We start from the raw sequence: 22,898 nt of genomic DNA on the forward strand, positions 1-22,898 counted from the left end.
CTTTTTAACCTTCTGTATTCTCTTGTCTTGATTTCATCTCCAGCTGGTTGCCACTTGATATCCCGATTTATTTTATTTATACTGACGATGTTTTTATGCTGTAAGAAAATATGTTTCACACAATTTTCTGACCTGACATCACCCCCTTGATTTACATATTGGAAAACCATTTACAGCGCTTTATTTTGCTGTCTTGTTAGTGATACGAGCAGTACAGTGATGCCATTTAAAGGAGAAACTAATATTATTTTTGTACACAAGTCAGCAGTTTTCACTTCTTCATCGGGCCAGCTCACTTCCTGAGTGAGAGACAGACTAAAAATGAGGACAAGGACAGTGGGAGAACCCCACAGCTGTGTGTTATTTCCCTATAAAGCAGTACCTATCACTGCAGATGCCTCAGACAGTGTGACATTTTTTTTTTTCGCTGTACGGAGAGTCTGGCTCCAGAGAGAGAGAGTCGTCCGGTCTATCCATCCAAGACGACATGGCAAGTAATGCTCGCATGACAGTCTCTATTTCCTTCCCTCTATCACCGTCTGTTCACATCAGCATTCCTGAGAGACAAGTCAGAGGCGTTACTGATAGCAACTATAGTGGTCCCTTTTCTGTGAGCATGTGAATGTCATTTGATTTGTTTCTTGGAGATTGGCTATTAAGCAGAGGACTGAGACTTCAGTATTGTCATTGTTTAGAGCCTGAATGTGCTTGCTTGCTTGTGTTATGGCTCTAGAGATGGCCCCGGTGGAGAAGGATACCTACGGTGCACACAAGTTCAATGCCATGAATCCTAACAGGACTCCATATATCAGTGACAAAGCAAAGGAACTGGCAGGTAAAGCTCAGTTTTTAACTTGTTTTGTGTTGAATGTCACCATATAATACAAGCTGATTATTTATTTTAAGCTTAACTTCATCTGAGCTCTCAAATGAAGTTAAGTAGTAATTTTGTTTTGTCTTTTTCATCAGTGTAAGAGCCAAAGTCAATGTTTATGTTTTTCCTTTTTGTTTTGGTGGCACAGGTGTATAGTTTTACCTGCGTTTCAGGTGATGGTATGTGGGTGTGGTCACAGTCTATTTACCTGATGTCGGTGTTTGCAGCAGGTGTGTTGGGTGAGTGGTTTGTGGGCAAACTTTTCTGTTGACCGTCATCTTTTGGCACACCAGTTAATCCATGCGCTAGTTGGAAATTGATTGAAAGCGCAAATGTTTGTTCTTGTTTTGTTCTTAAAATAAATGCGCAAAGTACAAGTACGACTCATTATGGATTATTGGAGGCGCGTCACAGGGACACAACCAACTCAGCCGGCCGCGGCTTTATCTACGGATGAAAGTCGCAACAATCAGTGTTTCTGTATCCATCTGTGTGATCCTTGTACTGCCTGTGAGAGTTTAAGCTGTTTCTATGGCCAAAGTTATGTTATTACAAATGCTTCTCCTTCATAAAGTCCTAACGTTTGGTGTCATTTGTAAATAACGGACTGTTACAGAAATCTCAGTCAGCTCTTTCTTCTTACAGTGTCTCTGTAATGTATATTGGTCTCATCCACCCTCTTGATTTCATGATTTGGAGGCTTTTAAACAGACTACAACCTTAGAACAAGCTGAACAGGAACAAGAACATCACACCCTCGAGACTTTTGGTTTTTACCACACAAATTACTGAGTGATTGAGGTAGTTTGGCATTTACTGTCCGACTGTAAATCTCACCCTGAGTGAAACAGGATACTTAATATGAGTGTTTACAATACAGTTTTGTTTGATTTGAACATATGTCCACCCAAAATCTGTTCTGCCAAATGCCTGCGATGGATTATATGGTCAAAGCTTACATACTTTAAAAAACACACAAAAAACACAGAGGTTTAAAAAGACATTCTTTTAAAATGTTAATGTTAGGGCGGTCCAGTGGTTGGGGATGTTGCCTCCCAGCAAGATTGGCCTCAGTTTAATCTCCTGACAGGGGAAAAGCTTTCTAAGTGGATTTCAGTGTTTTCCACTTTATGTGGATCCACTGCTCTAATGCTTTAGAAAAGTCTAATGGACTTTTCTCCAAAGTCAGAGTGATTGTGACTTAATTTTACTTTATCTGATAATAGCTGTCAGATCAAGATGTTGCCTTACAAACTTCATACACTGACTTGTGGCTGTGGATGATGCACCATCTCTCCTCCCAAGCAGACAGTTTTTTCTAAAGGTTATTAATGGATTTCTAGTTCTTGTCTTGACTTCCTCTAAGTGACATTTTTAATGACATTTTCAGACAGAGGAAATTGAAACCTTTTTATAACTTGTCTCTGATTGTTGTGCATCAATAAGCTTCATTTTTAGATCCTCACCAGGTGCTTGGCTGACTCAGGACCTCAGGGGAGTCAGCGGTAGGTGCTTCTTCAGGTCTGAAGAAATAGAAAAATCGTGAAGTTCTGAAGATGTCCTTAGGAAAAAAAGTTGATGTTGATGAATTTAGAACTAGAAGGATATCCAGACATTTTCACATACATTGCAGTTTTTTTATATGTCTATTCTAAAGTCCTAAAACAGCTGAATAAATGTTACATTTCTAAATGCCTGCTTGTCACAGGGGTTGAATGTATTTAATTTCATTTAAAGATATCAGCAAAACTTCTGAGATTTACAGCTATACGTCGACATCGCGGTGTCACATCTACTTTCACTGCATCATAACACTTAGTGGTGAGACTGATGTCAGTGGAATCAAATATATTGATCTGAGGTTGTACATCAGGGTTCACATGAGCCCATAATCAAATCTCCACAACCAGCTGTGGGGATTGTGAAGACTGTGGAGCGATAGCAAAGCTAAAAACACAGAAAAGGATGACAAGACAGAGGACACCAAGCCAGACGTATTTATAGATGGTGAGAAATTGATACTGAGAGTGTGCAGCAGAAGGCAGAGTGACTGATAAAGAGACAGACCAAAGAGAAAGAGAGGGAGAGAGTAGGCAGGGCTCTAGGTATGTAAGGAACAACAGCGTACTGGCCCAGTGGGACAGAGAGGGGGAGTCAGACGTAAAGGAAAGAGGGGATCCAGAGGAGAGTGTGAGGTTAAGTGTGTGTGTGTGTGTGTGTATGTGTGTGTGAGTGTAAAACCAGACAGAGTGCAAGACTGTGAGCCAGGGAGAGAGATGCTCGAAGAGGATGAGGAGTAACAGGGCGAGGCAACAGCGAGAGGAGCCGGTAGAGCGTGTATGTGAGGAATAGTGTGTGAACAGAGGGATGCGGTCATGTCTCTGTGAGAAGGAGCAGTATAGCAACGGTAACCATGCTGAGCCCCAAGATAAAACAGGCACGCCGGGGTAAGCACAGTCCCTCCTCCCTTTCCTCCATCCTTCATCCAGGCTTCATTTTTCTGTCTTGCCTTCCTTTCTTGCTGCTTTCTGCTTCTTTTTTCTTTTCCTTTTTTATTTAACTTGCTGCTGCTGCAGAGCTTAGTCTGCTGTCTTTTTCATTGTCTATCATCAATATTGTCATTAGTGCTTTCACTGATAATGACATGCAGAGCAGTGTGTCCTTGCATCCTAGTGAGCATTTTACTAGCAATTTGATTCATTTTCTTGCATGATCCTGAGTGTAGTGGCTTCAGCTGTTCTGTGGAGAGCTCACTGAGTGTTAACAGGCTCTACTATAGGGTGATGTAATCCGACATGTCTTCCTCAGGTGATTACACTACCCTTATTCCTAGAAGATTTAATTCTGATGGAGATGAGGCACGTTGTAGTAAGCATCGGTGCTGGGAAGATAATTATCCGTCTCAAAATCACTTGTATTCTGACGTGTGCACCTGAACGCATGACTGTATCTCTGTTCAAGGTTTCCCCCAGCTATTCGGCTGTGGGTTTTTGGCAGGTGACAGAGATCCAATTGGGAGGAATGCGTGACTCTCTGCCCCTGTAAATCCCAACAGCTGACTCTCAAACATAGTTCTTCTAATGCTGGGTAAAATCCATTTGTGACCACAGAAGTTGGGACACCAAATATATGTTCCTCTCACATGATATTGTGAAGATTAATATGGAAGCTGTAAATCAGAGGAACAGCTCCTGCCACCGAGATCATCATGATGCAGTGTATAAATACTTCCTGTGCTCTTCATAGCAAGCGGTTGCTAGATAACACACAGTTTGGCACACTGTTGCAGGTGCCACGGGCAGTTGTGACAGCTGCCACCTTAATTTGAGGAAAAAATGATTATTATTGAAATTGCTGTTCCGATACATCTTCTTCGTGAAGCCTCATATTTCTGTGTCTTTAGGCGAAGATGTTCCTTCGTTTCCCCCCTGGCAGCTGATCACTTGTTCTAGACCAGCCGTAAAAATCGGATCATAAAAGATGATGGGGTGGAGAAGTGCCTCCTCTTTCTCCTTCACGAATACAGTCAGAGAGTGCAGTAGCTGTAGTTGCTTGCCATGTCTTGTGCGCTTGCCATCTCTCATTTGCTGTAATGGTATCCTCCTTTGATTAGATTCCCAGCTCTGCTCTCCACTGACCCTTTTATGCAGCATCTTTTAGGGCAAATTCAAACAGCATCTCAGAGCTGGGTCTAGATCCTACTCTGTTATGCTGGAAGACATTTACAAAACTGTGAATGATGTAGATGAAGCTTCTCTATTATCTGTATAGTTGGATGATTACTGAAACATTTGAGTGGATAACATAAGGGCTTTAGCAAATATTATGTGGTCCTTTTGAGATACCATAGATTCAAAATTGAGAGGAAGACCATTGCGAACTGAGCTGTGTTTATCATCATCACTAATAAATGTATTATTGCACCCTTATCTCATTCAAATGGTAATGACATATAATACATTTTATATTAATAACTGAATTATTTCAATAATACATAAATAATTTACATTTCAATCATTTAAAGGTTGGAGCAGCTATCCACAAGGTAAAACCTCATAGAATATATTCAAATACCACTACTGTTGCTACCACCACAGTGAGTCCTTGTTACTTTAGATTAAACTGTTTATATATACATTTACAACACTTACAATCGGCTTAAATTGTAAACTACTCAGCGGTGAATAAAATAGTTTCAGTCAGCTTCACTGCAACCAAACATGAAACCAAACAGCAAAACGCTACAGTAATGCACCATTAATAATCTTAACCAGCGTGAGCCCTTTTACTTTTGATACTACAGTGGGCGGATGTAGCGGTCATGATTGCACCAGAACGTATGACTATAGTTCTGTTCAAGGCTTACATTCACTCAAATACTGCTGAAGATGCTGTACTTTACTTCAGTAATACAATTTTTAAGCTTTACTTTCTATGTGTTTTGTTTTGCTTTTATATAGAAGTATGAGACACGGTTACATTATATCTGCTGTATTTATAAACCTTGATGAGCCTGCTTCAGCTGTCATTTTGGAAATGACTGCTTCACACAGTCATTCTTCTTCCTTCTCAGCAATCATGACTCTGCAAAGGAAGGATGTCCAGCAAGGGGAGAAATAGAAATGAGGACTCCAGACAGAGAGCTGATAACAGAGAGAGAGAAAGAGAGAGGGAGGGAGAGGAAGAGAGAGATGAAGAGAAGAAACAGGAGAGGGAAAGGAAAGAGAGATCTCTGTCCAGGCCCTTAAAGATACCTTCCCTGCTGTCCTCAGCAGAAAGCAAAATGCAATTAACAAGGAAAAAAGATGCCATTGATTTCTCTCTTCTCCCCTCTGCCTGTGCCTTGTGTTTATCTCTCTCTTTTCTCTTGCTGGTTGACTCCCCAGGGATCGCTCTACTGTCACAGTTTTTGCTCCATTCCTTTGGCATACAGATGCTAATATATAATCCATATTTTAATTCCGGCTGTAGCAGTCAAAGCACAGTCTGATCCAAAGCAAAACCTGTCTATGTATAGCAATGAGACTGGAAATAATGGATGCCCTTGTTAATATCTGAAACAAATTAAAACATGTACAGAAATAGACGGGTTTCTTAAAACAAGATGGCTTTGCAGTGAAATGGAGGCATTCCCTTTGTAGGCTGAATTCAGATGAAATCTTGATGCATGGCCCATGCTGTGGGCTTAGCGGTACCCGAGGGAGACTACAAAGAAAGATTTAGAAAATTACTTATCCCGTGTCTTTGTGGAATACTGTCTCTGTCACTCTTTTTCTGATCTCAATGTGTGTACCCATGCAGCGCGGTCCAAAAGCATGGTTCTCGGAGAGTTGACAAGGGTTTCCAGGCCCTGTTCTCCTCTGGATCATGAGAAAGCGCTGAAGGCGGGCTGGCTCAAGAGACAGCGGAGTATCATGAAAAACTGGCAGCTGCGCTGGTTTGTCCTGAGGACCGAAGCTCTGTATTTCTACAAGGATCAGGATGAAAGCAAAGCACAGGTATTGCAAAATAGCACATATGAGGCACTAACATCATGTCACCTGTTGCAAGGCTGCTCTGTTATATTCCATCGTATTCCCCCTGAAACATCTGAGCCAACTTCTTGAACTGATCCGATTAGTATTTAGAACCCAAAACTGATCACTCGACTGTGTTTTTCAACTAAAATAAAACCAAATGTGTTTTCCATTCTCTTAAATAGCCAAGTGAAATAAAAGTGACCGTGTGTTTTTTTTAAACTGCTTGCTAAATGAAATACTTGGTGTCGAGCTATGGCTGGGTAAATATCATTATCTTTAACACAGAAAATCAGCTCCATTAAGACCTCCCCACAGTCTCCATTAAAGCCATAGCGTGTTGTTACTGCCCTGACACATACACTGATTATGTGGTAACTACCTACCCTGTGGTTGTGTCTGAAGCACTTAGTTTTTGACCTTTGACCCTATCTGTGCTGAAAGGATCAAAAATGCTAGTACATCAGGAAGCACCAGTAGGATAAGTAGATGAAGAGATGTTTCCCTGAGTCATTCCTCCCTCCATCATCATTGCCTCCCTCTGTTGGACAATTGCCCAGAGTCCCGTGTACTCAGCGCTCCATAATATTTAACATTCACTACACGCCCTTGTCCAGAACCTCTGATATCTCACACCTTCCTCGCCTTTCTCCGGCAGGGTTGTATTCCTCTACAGGGTAGTCAGGTCAATGAGGTGCCTGCCAATCAGGACGAGCCTGGCCGCCACCTTTTTGAAATAGTTCCAGGTGAGTTGGCACAGTGACAGTTCTGTTATATAAGGAAACAAGTAAGTAAATAAGCCTTGTTCAAGAGATGCTGAACAATCTGTTTAGCACCGAGTGCCAAATAGAAAACTTCGCACTTGGCTCCCTTTAGATTTTTAAGTCAAACTTTATGTTTTACCTAGCGGTACTTTTCTCTGTGTTGCTTAAAATTGTGATCAGACTATACATGCAGCAAACCTCTGTTTAACCTGTGCTATCTCTTGTACCATCTGGTAGTTTTAGATGGTCACAGTGAAGAATGATTTTAGGATATTAAGATGCCTCCCTGATGTCATTGTTCAAAATGTCACTATATATAGATATACATAAATCATGCTTACAATGAGCTTAAAGTGCAATGAATTCTAACAGATAAAAGTACCCAGCTGTAAATAAATGTGCCCCACTGCAACTAAACGTAAAAGCAAGATCCTCCAGTAATGCATGCATTAATAATTAATGTAATTAGAATATAATGTATCCCGGACTGGGGCCATTTTCCTACACAGTGAGCACTTTTACTTTTGATACTGATAATGCTAAATGCATTCACTAGGTGTATGTTTGAGCCACTGTACTCTATGTAGATATTACAGTTTTTACTTTGCTAATTCTAAGGCTTCATATATCACGATGTGATAAAAATAATAATAATAATCTGATCCTTAACGAGGTCTAAAACCATTTCAATACAACCTGAAGTGAACAACAACAACACATACATATTACATGATTATTTCTTTAACCAAAATGAATCCAAAATGCCAAAGCAGTGTATAAAAACTATGTGATTCACATTGACATGATCTTGTAAAACCACTTTTAGCAATAATAACTTCACGTTATTATTTCTTGTATGATTTTATCAGTGTCCTAAATTATTGTCAAAGAATTGTGTCCCACTCTTCTTTACAACATTGCTTCAGCTCATCGAGGTTTGTGGGCATTCATTTGTCCACAGCATGCTTGAGATCCCTCCACAGTATTTCATGGTTGAGGTCTCGACCTTGACTGGGACATTTCACACTTTGATTCTTTTTATTTTCAACCATTTTCTTGTAGATTTGCTGCTTCATCTAAGCTTTATCTTTCAGATTGATGACCTCACATTTGACCTCAGGCCCTCTGGCTGCAAAATAAGCCCAAATCACAATCCACCACTGGGCTTGACAGTTTGTGCTAAAATGCTGTGTTTGATTTTGTCTGTCCAAAGAAGGTTTTTAACCCTCCTAAGCCAAGCTGCAATGCTCTTTTTGGAAATAAGATGCTTTTTATTGGCACCTGTTCGGACAGGTCATTCTACTGTCATGAACTTTAACTTTTAACATGCTAACTGAGGCCTGTAGAGTCTTATCTCTTAAGGTTTTTGTTTGTTTGTTTTCAGTTTCTCTGAGTATTTCATGGTCCGACCATTGGGTGAATTTACTGGGACTTCGACTTCTGGGGAAGGCTGGCAAAGGTCTTAAACGTTTTCCCCTTCGGAATAATCTTTCTAACTGTAAAATAATAGACTTCAAATTGTTTGGAAATCAACAATTGCGTCTCTAAGATCATTAGTGACATATTTCCTCCTAGGCATTTTGTTGGTTAATATCTGAATCCTCCACAGAAGCAAACTGCCAAACATCTACTTTCTAGATGATCACTGTCTGATGATCAGGAAATTAAATACATTTGATCAGCAGTACCTGGCTCTTACTTACCTCCTTAATTCCTATCAAAGTAGTAAGGGTGCACTTAATTTTTTACACACTGCCTCTGCATTATGGCTTAGCACGTGTTAAATAAATAACAACACAGTTTTGTAGTTCATCTGAGGTTGTATTTACATAATTTTAAGACAGTCAGATTCTTTTTTATCATATCTAGATGCATAAAATCCCAATTTAAAAGGGGGTGTACTTTCTTTTTACCATGAACACCTTCCTGCTGCTCAATGGAAAAATAATATCCAAAAGTACTTTAATTTTTTTATGGAGTACTTTACTTTTGTTTATTTACCACCTTACATAAAATCAGCTGTTTCATTTCTTTTTACAGAAGCATGAATATCAAATTTCCATTGGAATATAAGTGGATTTTTTTCCCTCATACATTCAATTTAGGAAGCTGTTCCAGAAATATATAAAACACATTTATTTTAGGAAAATGGCTGGCAATAAAAATGTAGAGTTTGTAATAAATGGTTTATTATGTGCAAATACACTGCCCTCAGTCTCATGTGACCTTGTAGGAAAAGACTGTCTAGTTGAAAAAAAAACAGTGTGAAAACACACGTGAGGAAAGGTCCAGGACAGAGAGAGAAAAGAGTGAAAAGCATGGTGCAGTTGCTGGTGTCCCATGGGAAGCCTTCTCTTTCTGGGTTGTTTGTCTCTCACACACAACACACTATGCACCACAGTGCAGGACTTAGCAATGAATGCGGGTACTAATATGTATTCTCCACAATGAGCCATGTGCAATCCGTGCTAAACCCCCTTTTCAAATCCTGTGTTTTGTATTGCTTTTTTCCAAAATATGTGAGTTAAGTTTTATGCTTTTATCTCTGCTGAGTATTTCCACCTCTTCAAAGGCAAAGGGGTACAACGGGAGAGAATTCCACATAGGGTAATCAAAGCTGTGCTGAAATGAACTAAATGTCAAACTGAAATGTCATCCCGGGTGGCATCAAGCTGTGTTCACCCAGAGGAAGAAAAGGCAGAGCTGCATGATTGTGTCTTTGTACTTTACAGGGGCGCTTGAGCTAATGAGGTTATTGAGAATACTGATATTGATGTTAGCAGCTGGATCTGTAAACAAAGTAATTCTGCAAAGTCACTTGCAATCTAATTTGCAGAGGTGCTATCTGTTTTGTGTTTGATTCCATATGATTAATAGTGAATTTGAAATGTGCTAGTCATTATTCCATAGGGACCAAGACAAAATTGAAGCATGGCTTTCTTTTCAGCAGGGGCTGGAGAAAAGGATCGAACTGGTATAAGCCATGAATCATTCCTGCTGATGGCCAGCTCCCAGAGCGACATGGAAGAATGGGTCAGAGCCATACGTAGAGCTATATGGGCTCCACTTGGTGGAGGTTTGAGTCTTTAAAATGTCCTTATATAGACACACATGAACACAGAAGGGTCTGCATGCCTTAAAAAAGGGATACGGGGTTTGCATAAGAAAATTTTTGAGCTATTAGTCACATGAATTTCTTGGTTTTGTGACTGAAGGTGTCTTTGGGCAGCACCTAGAGGAGACAATGTTGTATGAATCCCAATGTGGCCCTCAGAGACTAGTCCCTGTGCTGGTTGAGCAGTGTGTATGCTTCATCCGTGAAAATGGACTCAAGGAGGAAGGCCTTTTCAGGGCCCCCGGACAGACCAATCATGTTAGAGAACTGCAGGATGCCTTTGACCGTGGTGAGAAGCCAGTGTTTGACAGGTGAGGCAGTGGGAGGGGGGATTTTATCCACAACAGTATGCTAAGCCATTATCTGTATGGAATAGTACTCTATATTGTGCAGTCCTTTTCTCTTTCAGTTCCACAGACGTCCACACAGTGGCATCACTGTTAAAGCTGTACATACGAGAGCTGCCAGAGCCTATAATCCCATTCTCCAAATACACACAGTTTCTCTCTTGCGCTCAGCTTCTTACCAAGGATAAAGAAATGGTATTGAATTGTCTACTTAAGACTTTACTGGTACATTTCAAAATCTGTTCTTAGCAATAAACATCTACTTTTTTCCAAGGGTATTACAGAGCTCGGCAAACAGGTGAAATCACTTCCTCAGGTCAACTACAACCTCCTTGAGTACATCTGCAAGTACGTAAAGTGTATCTTGTCACCTATATATATATATATATATATCAGTGCTGATGTCATTGTGATGGGACTCATTATTCTGCCTTCACGGCTTCACAACTGATGATTTGTCAGCCTATCAAACCAGAGACATTCATTACACCCACATTGTCTTCATCAGGGGAAGTGACATCACTGTGCATAATTGCATATCTTCTCTAACTCCTTACATTATGGAAAAAAAATCCCACGCACCAGTCACAATGAGACTTCTCAATCATCCGACCTGATTATTTTTTTAAAGCCAGCTTTAGCAAAGCTTAGCACTGATGATTATATGAAAATAAGTTTTGCTTTTGGTTGTGTCTGTTCAGATTTCTGGATGAGGTGCAGTCTCACTCCAATGAGAATAAGATGAGTGTTCAGAACCTGGCCACTGTGTTTGGACCTAATATCCTTCGGCCCAGAGTGGAGGATCCAGTCACCATGATGGAGGGTTAGAGAGCACATCGATCTTTGCTAATTTAATGCAAATTTGTGAATAAAAGCTTGAATTTCAATCAGTGTGTACAAAGTTTCAAGATAACTTGAGAAATTTGTTGTATTTTTGTTTGCCATTCTAAACAGGAAGTACGCAGGTGCAGCACCTAATGACTGTGCTGATTAGTGAACACTCACGACTTTACCAACGTGAGGAGCCAGAAACAGAGATTAAAGTTCCCATACAGCGCCAGGAGAGCCAAAGGTGCAAGGTGGAATGGCTTTCACAAGAAGACCCTGACCACCCACATCCCTCAGGGACAAGCTCCAAAATGCCTAACGAAAAAGCCCAACCTTCCACTTCTTCTACAGACATTAAAGTAACAGCAGTGAGCCCTGTTACACTGGACAAGGGTGAGGAAAGTCAGACTGAAGGGAAGAGCAAAAGCAAGACAGAGGAAGACATCAAGACTGAAGGAAAAGTTGGAAGCGATGCAGCTGTTAGCCCTAGCAAACAGGCTAAAGCATTGCCTTCCTGGAGATCCACCTTCAAGGGCAGTGCAACCTCAGGTGGGCCAAGAGGGAAAATAGGGGGATCTGCAGGGGACGTGTCGGCTGCCGGGGGGAGCAACTGGTTAATGAATGGTCTGTCATCCCTCCGAGCCCACAGACGTACCACCTCATCTGGGGAGAGACTAAAAGACTCAACTGTATCGCTAAAGGATTCAACCCTCTCCCTTAAAGAAACTACTCTTAAAGACTCTCACAGAGACTCTGATGAAGATTCTTCTCGAACATCCTTGTCTCACAGAGCTCTCCACCAATCCCACAGACTGTCTGCTTATGACAATGTGGCCCCCTCCAGCCTAAGTCTACCTGCTGACACTTCGTCCATCTGGACGTCTTACGAAATTTCATTGTCTGAGCCAGAAGGGAGTGATAAAGCAACAAAATTAGAACCGAGTCAAGAGAGGCTCACACAGTTGAAGGACTGTGCAAATACTTTGGATCACAGTCCAAGCTGCAATGAAGATGATGATCTTGCAGAAACAAATGAAGATGCCACAAACAAGGTGGCCCAGCTCAAGCAGGAACTGAAGAAACAGAGGGCGAGCTATGAAGTCCGTATCCGCAAGTACGAATGAGTCATTTGTCATTCTGTTTAGAATAGCCATTCAAAATCAAAATGTATTATTTATTTATTCATTATCATTCATACATGTAATATTTATTATTAATTATATTTATTTCATTTGAGGTTGGAAGAGTCCTGTTCCAACTACCAGTCCCAGATAAACCGCCTCGAGGAGGAGCTAGACCAGGAGAAGAAGAAGTTTCACATGCTGGAGATCCGACTCAGGAACTCAGAGCGGGCTCATCAAGATGCAGAAAATCGCAACATTCTCCTTCAGCAAGAGATGGAGGAATTCTTCAAAACCCTTGGAGATCTAACTACAGGAGCAACACGGACCAAATAGACCAGACCAGCCTGCCTTCATCTGGTCCAACAGTGGAGGAGGAGCTCAGTTACTGGGACGCCCAACCAGCCCCAAAGCTTTGAAGACCAAATACCTCTAGCGCAGTACTAATTGCCATCTTTTAGTACAGCTCTCTTGTGCCTACACTGACCAGTGCCGGTGCCAAACAAGAACTCCTCTGGACCAAGCACCTCTTATTTGTCATTCCTTGCTGTTATATACCATAGGTCATTTAATTAGCAATTGAAATTTCCTTGTAAGAAACCAGAAAAGGCCTTACTAAAAATTATGAGGTACATAATACATAGATACGTTATTGTTGATGCTGATATTCTAGAAAGAAAGGTAAGCTTTTAGTAAAAGAAAGAATAATGTGAGACGTTAAAATTCAACTCTTTTATTTGCAGGAGTTGAAGGTTGACAGTTTCCATTTTCTGATGTATATATTTGGTCTGTTAGTGAGGCAAGTGACCTTCCCAAAAGACACCATAAAAGGTTAACTCGTTGCTGACAGTGTTTGGCCAATCAGAAGAATGCATTGTACCAGTAGTGCTGAATGGCTCTTTTTTCCCCACGTGTACCTGCACTAATATCAGATTTACTCAGAGGCAAAATCCTGCTTAGTCTCTTCTATTGGTTTTATTTCTAAGGACAATGAAGGAGGAGCAAAAAAATAAATAAAAATAAAAAGTTGAATTGTGGCCAAGAGTCAGGACAGCGTCACATTCCCCAAAGTGCATTTTGGGAGCTGATGCTAGGGGTTACTGCCTGGAGTGCCCTACCATGAAAAAAAAAAATCAGGCAAAAAGGACATTTTGGGAATTTGAGCCTTACAAAAAGTTGACCTGGCAAAAGCAAATGTCTGTTTCCCGACTCTCTGAAAGCATAAATACAGTGCAATCTACAGTAAAATGTACAGATCTGTCACTAACTTTACTAATCCATGAACTATACTGCACAGAAAACAAAATGCATATAAATAGTGCTTCTGGATTAAATGTACATTACATACAATGCATCCTAGCTTGAAATAAACAAATAAATAAATAAATACAGAAAACAATACAGAAAAAAATATATACTTTTTTGCATTTCTTTCAAAATGATGTGTGCCAAGATACTGTTTCTTCACAAACATGTTTGAATGAGTGCATGTGTGAGGTAGAACTCAGAAAGATGCACCACAGAAGAGAGGAGCATCGGCGATGGAAGAGAACTAAAAATCATGGAATTGAGTAAGGGCACTTAAATTAAATATCTTAAATATCAGACAGCTGTAGATAATATCAGACAGTAGGATAAAGTGACTAATTTAGACTTGGTGTCTGGTGATGTCCCCAAAACAGCACTCAATCTAGCCAGTAGGGTTGTTACAGCGCTCACAGTAATCATCGACTCATTCTACATTTCTACTCGCTCTCTTTTCATCCAGCTCTTGCTCATCCAACAGACCGTCAACTACAAATTACATCTAAGTAAAAGAACTAGTCAGAATACAATCAGTTTACAGTACGCTATAGTAACAAAAAAAAGGTCAGTGTCAGGGCATTGACCGTTAGACTGTTTGCTATAAATATGCTAACTTGGATGCAGCAAGGGGCACTTTCTACAAGATGAGAAACAATATCAAAATAAAATCATCGGTTTGCATCAAGATCCAAGATCAAGTGTGCTATAGTTTACTGTTAGACACAATTAGTGTTCATTCAAATGCCCCGCCCAACCCACCCCCCACCCAAAAAGAAAAAACTATACAAAAATATACTCAACATAATGGTAGTGCTAACGGTATGGCATCTGAATTTGTAGTACTAGCTAAAAAAAGAAGAAAAAAAAAATCAGATCCGTCTCTTTCATAACATACATCACAGTTTCACATCAAAACTCTCTGCAGCAAAAATACAGTAATAATGATACAATTGCAAACCACAGTCATTTACAGCTTTATATGGGGGGACAATCTGTACATTAAAAAGCACGGCTCTACAAACTAACATGACAAGTTTCATTGGCCTAAACCCTCTCCCATCACACACGCTGATGAGAAAGGACATTTCCGCGTTGTTCGCGTGTATGTGCACCGCGTGTCTAACGTTATCTGCAGCAGGCCAGCGCGCCCAAAGAGGTGTGACCGTCTAAGCTGCTGTCTGTTTCCGAGGTCATGGTGGGGTCACTGCTTGGGTCAGTGGGCTCTGTGGACATGGACGAGATGTCGTTGGCCGAAGAGGAAGAGGAAGATGTGGGCTGAGGAGGGCTGTCAATCACTGCTGCACCTGTGCTGCGAAAAACACACATCAACGCCTACGTTTCGTCAAAAATACACAGGTTAGTGATATTTTCTGGTGTTTTACAAGAAAATAAGCTACTTTCTGCTACAAATGATTTATATTAGGATGGGACTGGGCAAGCAGGATGTGCATCATTTACTTTGGCTCGGGAGATTAAGTGGGTCATCCCACTCTCTTCAGCTCGTACTGTATAGCCCTCTAAGAGGTCAGTAAGACTAGAAAGCCAATTTATATCAGTGCAGTCCATCCTGATGTCTCACTGGCTTTACTAATAAACCATTTGTGCATTACTCAGTCATGCACAGAGAGTGGGTGTCTGAATCTTATGAAACTACAACTTGTCTTGTTATCTGATAAACAAACATTATGTGAAAAAAAGATATTGCAGATGAATCCTTTCCACCTTCTTATCTCCCTAAGTTCTCAAGATCACTCACCTAAAGGAGACGGCTGGCCTCTTATAACTCCGTTCCTTTTCCATTCCTCCCATTCACTCACTTCCTTATAAATCAGCTCTGCAAAAAAAAGGAAATTTGTTTTCATTCAATCTGGTGGGAGGGAAAGAGGAATCATCATATGCTTTCCCGTATAGCTGGAGTGTACTGCATACTGTACGGTCCAAATAGCAACATGTTACTAATTTGGACTGGCTGTGCTGGTGTGACCCTTCTAAAAATGATTGAGGGGTCATTATCACCTGGCAGGGATAAGGATGAGCTCATCCTGCTGCATAACTGAAAGTGATATTTACTCACAATCTTAAGTCCTCTCATGCCCAATAGAGTCAGGTTTCCCACAGTGGAAAACACTAACTGAGAGGCTTTAAAAAGGTGTCTAAAGTCACTAAATACACCATCTGGCAGCCATGGCAAAGATGCAGAGCTTCATCTGATGTTTCTTTGCATTTATACAGTCAATCCTGCTCTACTGGATCTCTTTGGATATGTTTTTTTGTGCTTTATTTTAATAGAAATTGATTAGGTCGCTTCATCACCATTCATAACATCCTTATCACAAACTCTGACCACCTGGTAATTTGCCACAGCGTGCACATCATACTAAGTATCACTTTCAAACATCATAGCTTTCTGGTTCACTTCTGTGTGGCTTCTGTCTGGCAGGTAAATAATAAATTAAGAGTCAAACATTTACAGTCACAGGAAGCTGTCTAACCTTTCCACTCTTCCACGGTGTGCTCCCGTTCATCCAGTTGTTTGTCCGGGATCTTTGGTGGGGGCTGAGAACGAAAAAATGGTTTAAATGGCACATTGGTGGTACAAGAGTGATGCCAAGTTTCCACTGAAAGTGATTAAAATCTCATGTAACACATTCAAGAATCACGCAGTATCGGCGATCCACTTACCGCTTCCACTTCAGCTGGATCATACCAAACGTTAATATAGGGGTGCTGCAGGGCCTCGTCTACCGAAATACGCTTGGAGGCGTCAATTACTAACATCTTGGATAAGAGATCTCTAGCTTGGCTTGCTGTGGGGGATTAACAAAAAAAAATGATGGCAATTAAGATCCCGTGCTATTGATCACAAGGATGTCATTTGATGAATCAGTTATTGGTTGTTTAAGTCATGACAAGAAACACCACCTTTCAGTTTGTTGTGATCAGAGTCGGCAGGGAAGAGAACATCTGGGAAGAGTTTCTCAAAGCTGTATCCAGCATAGCGGGGCCTGTTTTCTACGTACGTTCTTACTGAATGGTTCAGCTTCATTAGAAAGTCCTGAGATGGAGTGCCTAGCTGCTCAATTACCTTGTTCCACTGGTCGATGTCTGAAGCGTAAATGTTAAGGGAAAAGGCCACATACATACGCTCCAAAAGACCATAAGGGCAACATGACATTTAGCTTTCTTTGAGGTGCAAACACTAACAGCTCTACTCACATATCTGCACACAGGACCTATGGTGGCATGGCTATTCACTTCTTTTCTATTCAGCCAATAAATAACTATAGTGTGTACTCTCTCGCCGGCTACCACCATTTATTATCTAGATTTGCCTGCATTTTATCTCGATATGTGGAAGCAGCAAAGGAATGACAGAGGTAATGTTGGTGGAATGGCGGAGTGAAAAACTCTCGGGATGGTGGTGGATCTCTTCACACTAGATGAAGTGATGACACAGTGATAAATCAATGATGGGGAAGGATACGATCAGTGCCAGGGAACAACACACTTCCCCTGATCATCTCAGCCACAATGCATCCCACTGACCATACATCCACTGGAGGTGGACATTTAGATGGCAGGGAGGTGGACATGCAAACAAAAACGGTGAAGAGAAGGGAAAAAAAAGGTCACAAATGAACAAAAATAAAACAAAGTGAGAAGAATGTAAAACGGAACAGAAGAGGTGCGGCGATTAGAACAGAAGCGAAGCCGCGACAGCCGGATGTGGGTGAGCTCGAGTGGGAGAAAGCATTGTTGAACAGACAGTTAATGACGTGATGATGAAACGGAGAAAAATCTGACAGAAACTTTATAAAAGACTGTTAAAAAAAACGGCGAGGAAGAATTTAAAAGACACAAGGATACAGTCCCTTCCTGGGAAAAGGATTTTATGCCGAACCATTTCCGCTAGTATGCAGCCCACTGACCATATGTCCACTGAACAAAGCCAATAAGAGGTAAGGAGAATGCACAGCAACAGGTTAGTTATATATAAAAGGTGAGTTAGCAAGCAATTTCTCTTTGTGTAAAGAAGCATGCAGCTTAAAGCAAGCAAGATTTATCTCTGAATATCAATTAAAGCCTCATACTATGGTGCAACGGAAGTTCATTTTTTTACACTGAAAATCTAAAAAGGCAGATGGTGTAGACTAATAAGATACAGCACAAAGGAAATCACCCACCATTGGCTTGGTAGCCCATGCCCAGGATAACCTCAGGTGCTCTGTAGTACCGTGTAACTACATACGGTGTCATCAGGAGGCCTGTCGCAGCTGTCCGAGCCAAGCCGAAGTCTAAAATCTTTAGTGTGCAGTCTGACTTGACGACAATATTACTGGGCTTGAGGTCCTACAGAGGAGCAAACAAGCAAAAAGGCTTAGAACCTCCTTCTCCGTTTCAACAAAAGGCAGACGTGTTTACTGAGATGCTTTCCTCACTTTCACATAAATCTCATGGCAACAGGCTGATGTTTCATGCTAAGGAGAAAATAATGCTTCTTTCTTGAACAATGTTTGATCAATACTCGTGTCAGTAAGCGGCAATTGTCAGGTATCGGTGCCACAAGCACACTTGGCTGCATGTTTCTTGCAGCACTGATGCGTTGCTCTTGTAAATCACAGCGCATCCATTCATTTCACACCTGCTTCTCACTGATCCATATGAGAAAATGATTCAGCTTCCATCGTCAGAGGAGGTGAGAAGTCTGTATCAGCTTACAAGAACGGATAGAAAATCAGGATTTTGTTCAAAGATGTTTTATTAGGAATGTTTGCTCTGTCATTTAGTAGCTATAACAACATATGCTTTATAATAACAATATAATTATGAAGTAATCCGATTTCTGTTGGGGTTTAGTCATTAAAACTGTATTGAAAGACTGCATTCACCACTTAAAGGCGTGCCGGATGACCGTTTGCCCTAACACCTCAGCGTCAAGTATCACAGCAGGTTTAACAGGTCAGAACACTCCCTGGCATTAGTGTGTGTGTTCATGGCCAGCTGATGCTTACCCTGTGAATGATGCCCGCAGCATGGAGGTGTTTTATTCCGCACAACATCTGATAGAGCAGATAGGAGAGCCTCTCGTGGTCTAGCTCCATCTGTATGACCTGGCACAGGTTGGCATCCATCAGCTCCATCACCAAGTATCTGACGGAGCGGAAACCATTTACAGTTTAAGCTAAAGAGGCATTTCAAGAAAACACGTGACAGGATTTATTATATTTAGATTGTACACTGCCTGTGTAACTTGATACTTACACATCTTGGAATTCTTCGAATGATTTTTGTGGTGTAAATACATTTAACAGACCAATGATCTGCGGGTATAAAGTTGCATTAATCAAAATCATATTTTGTGGCATTTCAAAATAAAATACAACTTGGGTCACACGCACACTCAAACACACTGAAACCATTACAATGTCTCCTACTGGTGAAAAGTATCTGAGTACTTAGCCCACTTACATTTTTGTGATTGACACATTTCATTAGGACTAGCTCTCTGTACGCCCTCTTGGCGTGGGTCTGATTTTGAAACGGCCGGCTCAGCTTCTTGATGGCAACATTTCTTTCAAGGATTTGGTCGTAAGCAGAGCTGAAGAGCACATAAATCAGCATAAATGGGTGTAAGACATGATAAAAAAATAACGATACTCAAGTTCAACACCTTCGAGGTCTGAGCTTGTAACATAAAGTGGCACAATTTACAACTGATGTGGGCTTGAATTTTAGTTTTATCAGTAACAGAAGGTGTCATTAAATTAGATTGTCGTGGACTAATGGAAAGAGTGACCGCTATTTCTCCAAGCAGCTGTTGACTGAATAAGAATGAGGCTGAACCACTCACCAGACGATACCCTGTGCTCCTGATCCAATGGGTCTTAAATTCTGGTATCGCTTCAGCACAGTGAATGTTGAGTCCCCCACATCGACGCTGCAGAACTCCTTTTCTCTCTTGTTTTTATTCATGGTGAAATCTTTGATTACTGCCTTCTGTGCATCCAAAAATGTCCTCTGTGGAGACGGAGACGCGTTTAAATATTTTGCAGAGCCAGAACTACACAATAGATATCCCACTTGTCCTTCCCTGCTCCAGAGAAAGCAGATTAGGAGTAAAGGAGAAAAGAGAGTGCTGAATTTCACACTAAAAGCATTGCGGGCAATTCCTCATCTCAGCAAACTCTGAAACGCACCAAGACGGCAGATTTGATATCGTCAGCCGTGGTGGCAGAACAGCAGGCCGCGGGGAGGTCTACTTTATCATATGAAGCAACTCAGAGAGTGACTCTATCACATGGAAAATCAAGCCCGGTGATAATTCCGCTGAGTTTGGACCCCAGCCCAGGAATCCAGCTCAGTTCTACAAGCAGGTCCTCCACGGGCACATGTTAACTGGGTCAGGTTCCACCATGAGACTGCGAGCCCAGATAATACACAACACATGGATGCCGACTGGTGCGCACGATGTTCATCAAACTGAAACGCCTAAAACCTAAAAAAGGAGAAAAACTAAGCAGCTTCCTTTCACTTTCTTCAGTTCTTACATAAGTGACATAATCACCCTCCCCATTTTCATTCTTCCACTCTTCCGACAGACAGTCCATATGAGGGATATAATTGCCAGAATGAAGTGAGTCAGCTCTCCTTCTGTTCCTCCAACGTCACAAAGACGTCCATAACATCCACCTCCCTCACAACATGAAAATAGACATGCTGCTTCTTTTTATATTCCAGACCGGAAGACAATTGTGCTCATCCAAGTTATGACGGCTTAAACGGCACCGCTGTTGGTATGTAGCGATGGCCGTGATATGAATAGTTATTAGCTGCACATATGACGGATGATCTAAGCCATTATTTTTTGCAGTAATGGCTATCTGTGATGATAATTCGGGCCAGATTATTACAGTGAGGAAATTGCGCTTGATATCTTCTTGTGCCCTATATTCATACTTGGTCACACACTGTGTTAATATCAATGTCCCTAATGTGAAATAACCGGTATTGATGCCTAGAACTGCACGTGGCAGCAGCAAATTCCCCTAAAATCAATTGCCTCACTGCTAGATTGCAGTTATGTGTCAGCTGCAGTATTTATAAGGGTTGCAGCAGCCACATTAGTAGTCTCATGCAGCACTCAAGAAGCTGGGAGTTTGGACGGATTTAAAGGCATGCAGAGTGCTGCGAATCATCGAGCAGCCCCAGGCTTTCTGCAAAAGCACAAATACAGCAGGTCATTCACAGAGTTCACTGCCTTCTAATGATTCACCATTTATTTTCTATAAAAAGAAAAAGTTGCTTCACTCTATCGATTTAACAAATAGCTTCCAAAGTCTATACTTCATTCAGTCAGCTCCTAGCGATACATATAAACATGAACACAAGAAAACCAGCATTTGCAATTTACCACAGCAGAATACAATCTCCCATTGTCCCAGCTTACATGCATCACTCATCAACAGACACAAGGGATATGTCAGCCATGTACATGTTTATTAGAGTTTGCCTCGTGGATACTTTTTGTCATATAGCAAACCTTAAAATATGCTCAATCAAAAGTTTAGACAACCTGCTTTCCAGCGCACACGCGCAGAGGATGTACGGAAAAAGACTACAAGAAGAAAATGACCGCGCTGCGCCTCAGCGATACACATTAATAACAGAGACCGAGTGAAGGACCGCTATTATTCATCTTCAACCCATGTCAGAGTGTTAACCTTGGACACACGACCCCTCTGCCTTGTCCAGTCGATGGCAGAGATAGCTGACGGTGATAATAACGGCCACATCGCGATATGACAGCCAGGCCCTGATTTTGACACAGTCGGTGATGACACCGGTCGGCTTCTCCCTGAATCTGTGAGCGAACCGTACACGGACTATCAGACTTTGACGACATTTAAAACAAACAAGAGGGATTCTGTTAATCAGTGAGGCTACAATGTAACACAACAGCCGCTCGGTGAAGCGGCGTGAACGTAGCCACTTGTGACCCTCCCCCCACGACCAAACAATAAGCACGTCTGAGGAGCGGAGGTGCGAATCCTCCTCTTACCTCTGTCATCAAATCATCAAACTATCGATCCCCCGGCTGCTCGTTCAGCGGTGAAACGTTCCGGGGCTGCGGGCTATTTGTTTATGCCGCCGCTGAATGATCATTTATTCGGCTGCGCGGCTTAAAAATACATGACCTCACCAAATTTATTGCCTACGTTTCCATCTGACTGCCACTGACAGGCCGGGACGCGCAGTGCGCACGGGGCATGCGTCCCACCAACAAGACGTCACTCGTGCACAGAGACACACCCACCTCCTCCTCCTACATCCATCCTCGCTTCCGCTTATGTATCCAGCTATTTAAAAATAGTTTTGGCCAACTTCCGTTTGAAAAATATATTTATTCTGCATGCTTTATACTCGTTATGAACACAGTGGCAGTGCCGAAAATTAATAAATATTCTATTGTTAAGGGAAATTAATCAGAGCCCTAAAAATAATGATCATACTTCCAGTCAACAAAGCTCAGCAATGCAGAAATGTGATTTCCAGCTTTCAGTTTGTAATGAAAAGTGAATAATCAAAGTGAATGTCATACAATTTACCCACACAGCCATAAAGGCAGTTGAAGTTCCAGGCTGTGTGGATCACTGAACACACAGGTCAGACAGAATAGTGTCCACGTTTTTTGTTTTCCTGTAAGTAAAACAAAACACCTTGGAAACAGATCCCAACCTCTTCCTAAAACTGACCTTGTTGCAAAATCCTTCACAGGGGTATGACTTGAAGGTATGAAGTGAAGCTTGGAACAGCTTCAAGCAAAGGGAATTCATAGTTTTTTATACTGTTTTCCCTCCTTTGTCAAGTCTGTTAGGTTATTAGGATATTTTTAATAGTCTAGAACTGAAGATATTTCCTTTAATCAATCAATCAATCTATCTATCTATCTATCTATCTATCTATCTATCTATCTATCTATCTATCTATCTATCTATCTATCTATCTATCTATCTATCTATCTATCTAT

At 41.3% G+C, this 22,898-nt stretch overlaps 2 protein-coding genes across 14 annotated transcripts in view; one reads left to right on the top strand and one right to left on the bottom strand.

Annotated features, from left to right (window-relative positions):
• Window positions 1–211: 211 nt before the first annotated feature.
• arhgap22 (Rho GTPase activating protein 22) lies at window positions 212–13,745 on the top strand. Of its 7 annotated transcripts, none has more exons than XM_042228009.1 (12): window positions 212–490; window positions 734–835; window positions 6,176–6,372; window positions 7,049–7,136; window positions 8,539–8,613; window positions 10,102–10,230; window positions 10,370–10,580; window positions 10,679–10,811; window positions 10,891–10,964; window positions 11,318–11,439; window positions 11,571–12,558; window positions 12,682–13,745. In XM_042228009.1, exons 1-12 carry the CDS (start codon window positions 322–324, stop codon window positions 12,899–12,901), a joined length of 2,508 nt encoding a protein of 835 aa, XP_042083943.1. In that variant the 5' UTR covers window positions 212–321; the 3' UTR covers window positions 12,902–13,745. The 7 variants fall into 7 exon arrangements, with proteins under 7 accessions (XP_042083943.1, XP_042083944.1, XP_042083946.1 ...); XM_042228010.1 differs by having other exon boundaries at window positions 10,105–10,230; XM_042228014.1 differs by having other exon boundaries at window positions 423–494.
• The window catches only part of mapk8a (mitogen-activated protein kinase 8a), a 10,446-nt gene continuing 830 nt past the window's right edge, over window positions 13,283–22,898 (bottom strand). Inside the window, exons 1-12 of one of the 7 annotated variants that reach the window (XM_014339519.2) lie at window positions 21,930–22,147; window positions 19,722–19,888; window positions 19,340–19,469; window positions 19,133–19,191; window positions 18,883–19,021; window positions 18,055–18,220; window positions 17,738–17,809; window positions 16,793–16,975; window positions 16,553–16,677; window positions 16,363–16,426; window positions 15,627–15,704; window positions 13,283–15,174 (exon numbers count right to left, since the gene is read on the bottom strand). In XM_014339519.2, coding sequence (XP_014195005.1) covers window positions 14,996–15,174; window positions 15,627–15,704; window positions 16,363–16,426; window positions 16,553–16,677; window positions 16,793–16,975; window positions 17,738–17,809; window positions 18,055–18,220; window positions 18,883–19,021; window positions 19,133–19,191; window positions 19,340–19,469; window positions 19,722–19,888; window positions 21,930–21,938 — 1,371 coding nt within the window. In that variant the 5' untranslated portion in view covers window positions 21,939–22,147 and the 3' untranslated portion in view covers window positions 13,283–14,995. Of the gene's footprint in view, window positions 15,203–15,626; window positions 15,705–16,362; window positions 16,427–16,552; window positions 16,678–16,792; window positions 16,976–17,354; window positions 17,427–17,737; window positions 17,810–18,054; window positions 18,221–18,882; window positions 19,022–19,132; window positions 19,192–19,339; window positions 19,470–19,721; window positions 19,889–20,067; window positions 21,902–21,929; window positions 22,148–22,898 lie in introns of those variants that run through there. The other 6 variants (XM_014339520.2, XM_005940671.3, XM_005940670.3 and 3 more) reach the window with 6 other exon arrangements.

Source organism: Haplochromis burtoni, unplaced genomic scaffold, assembly GCF_018398535.1.
Source record: "Haplochromis burtoni strain Fernald_Lab_line unplaced genomic scaffold, NCSU_Asbu1 Contig_296, whole genome shotgun sequence".
NCBI classification, from domain to species: domain Eukaryota; kingdom Metazoa; phylum Chordata; class Actinopteri; order Cichliformes; family Cichlidae; genus Haplochromis; species Haplochromis burtoni.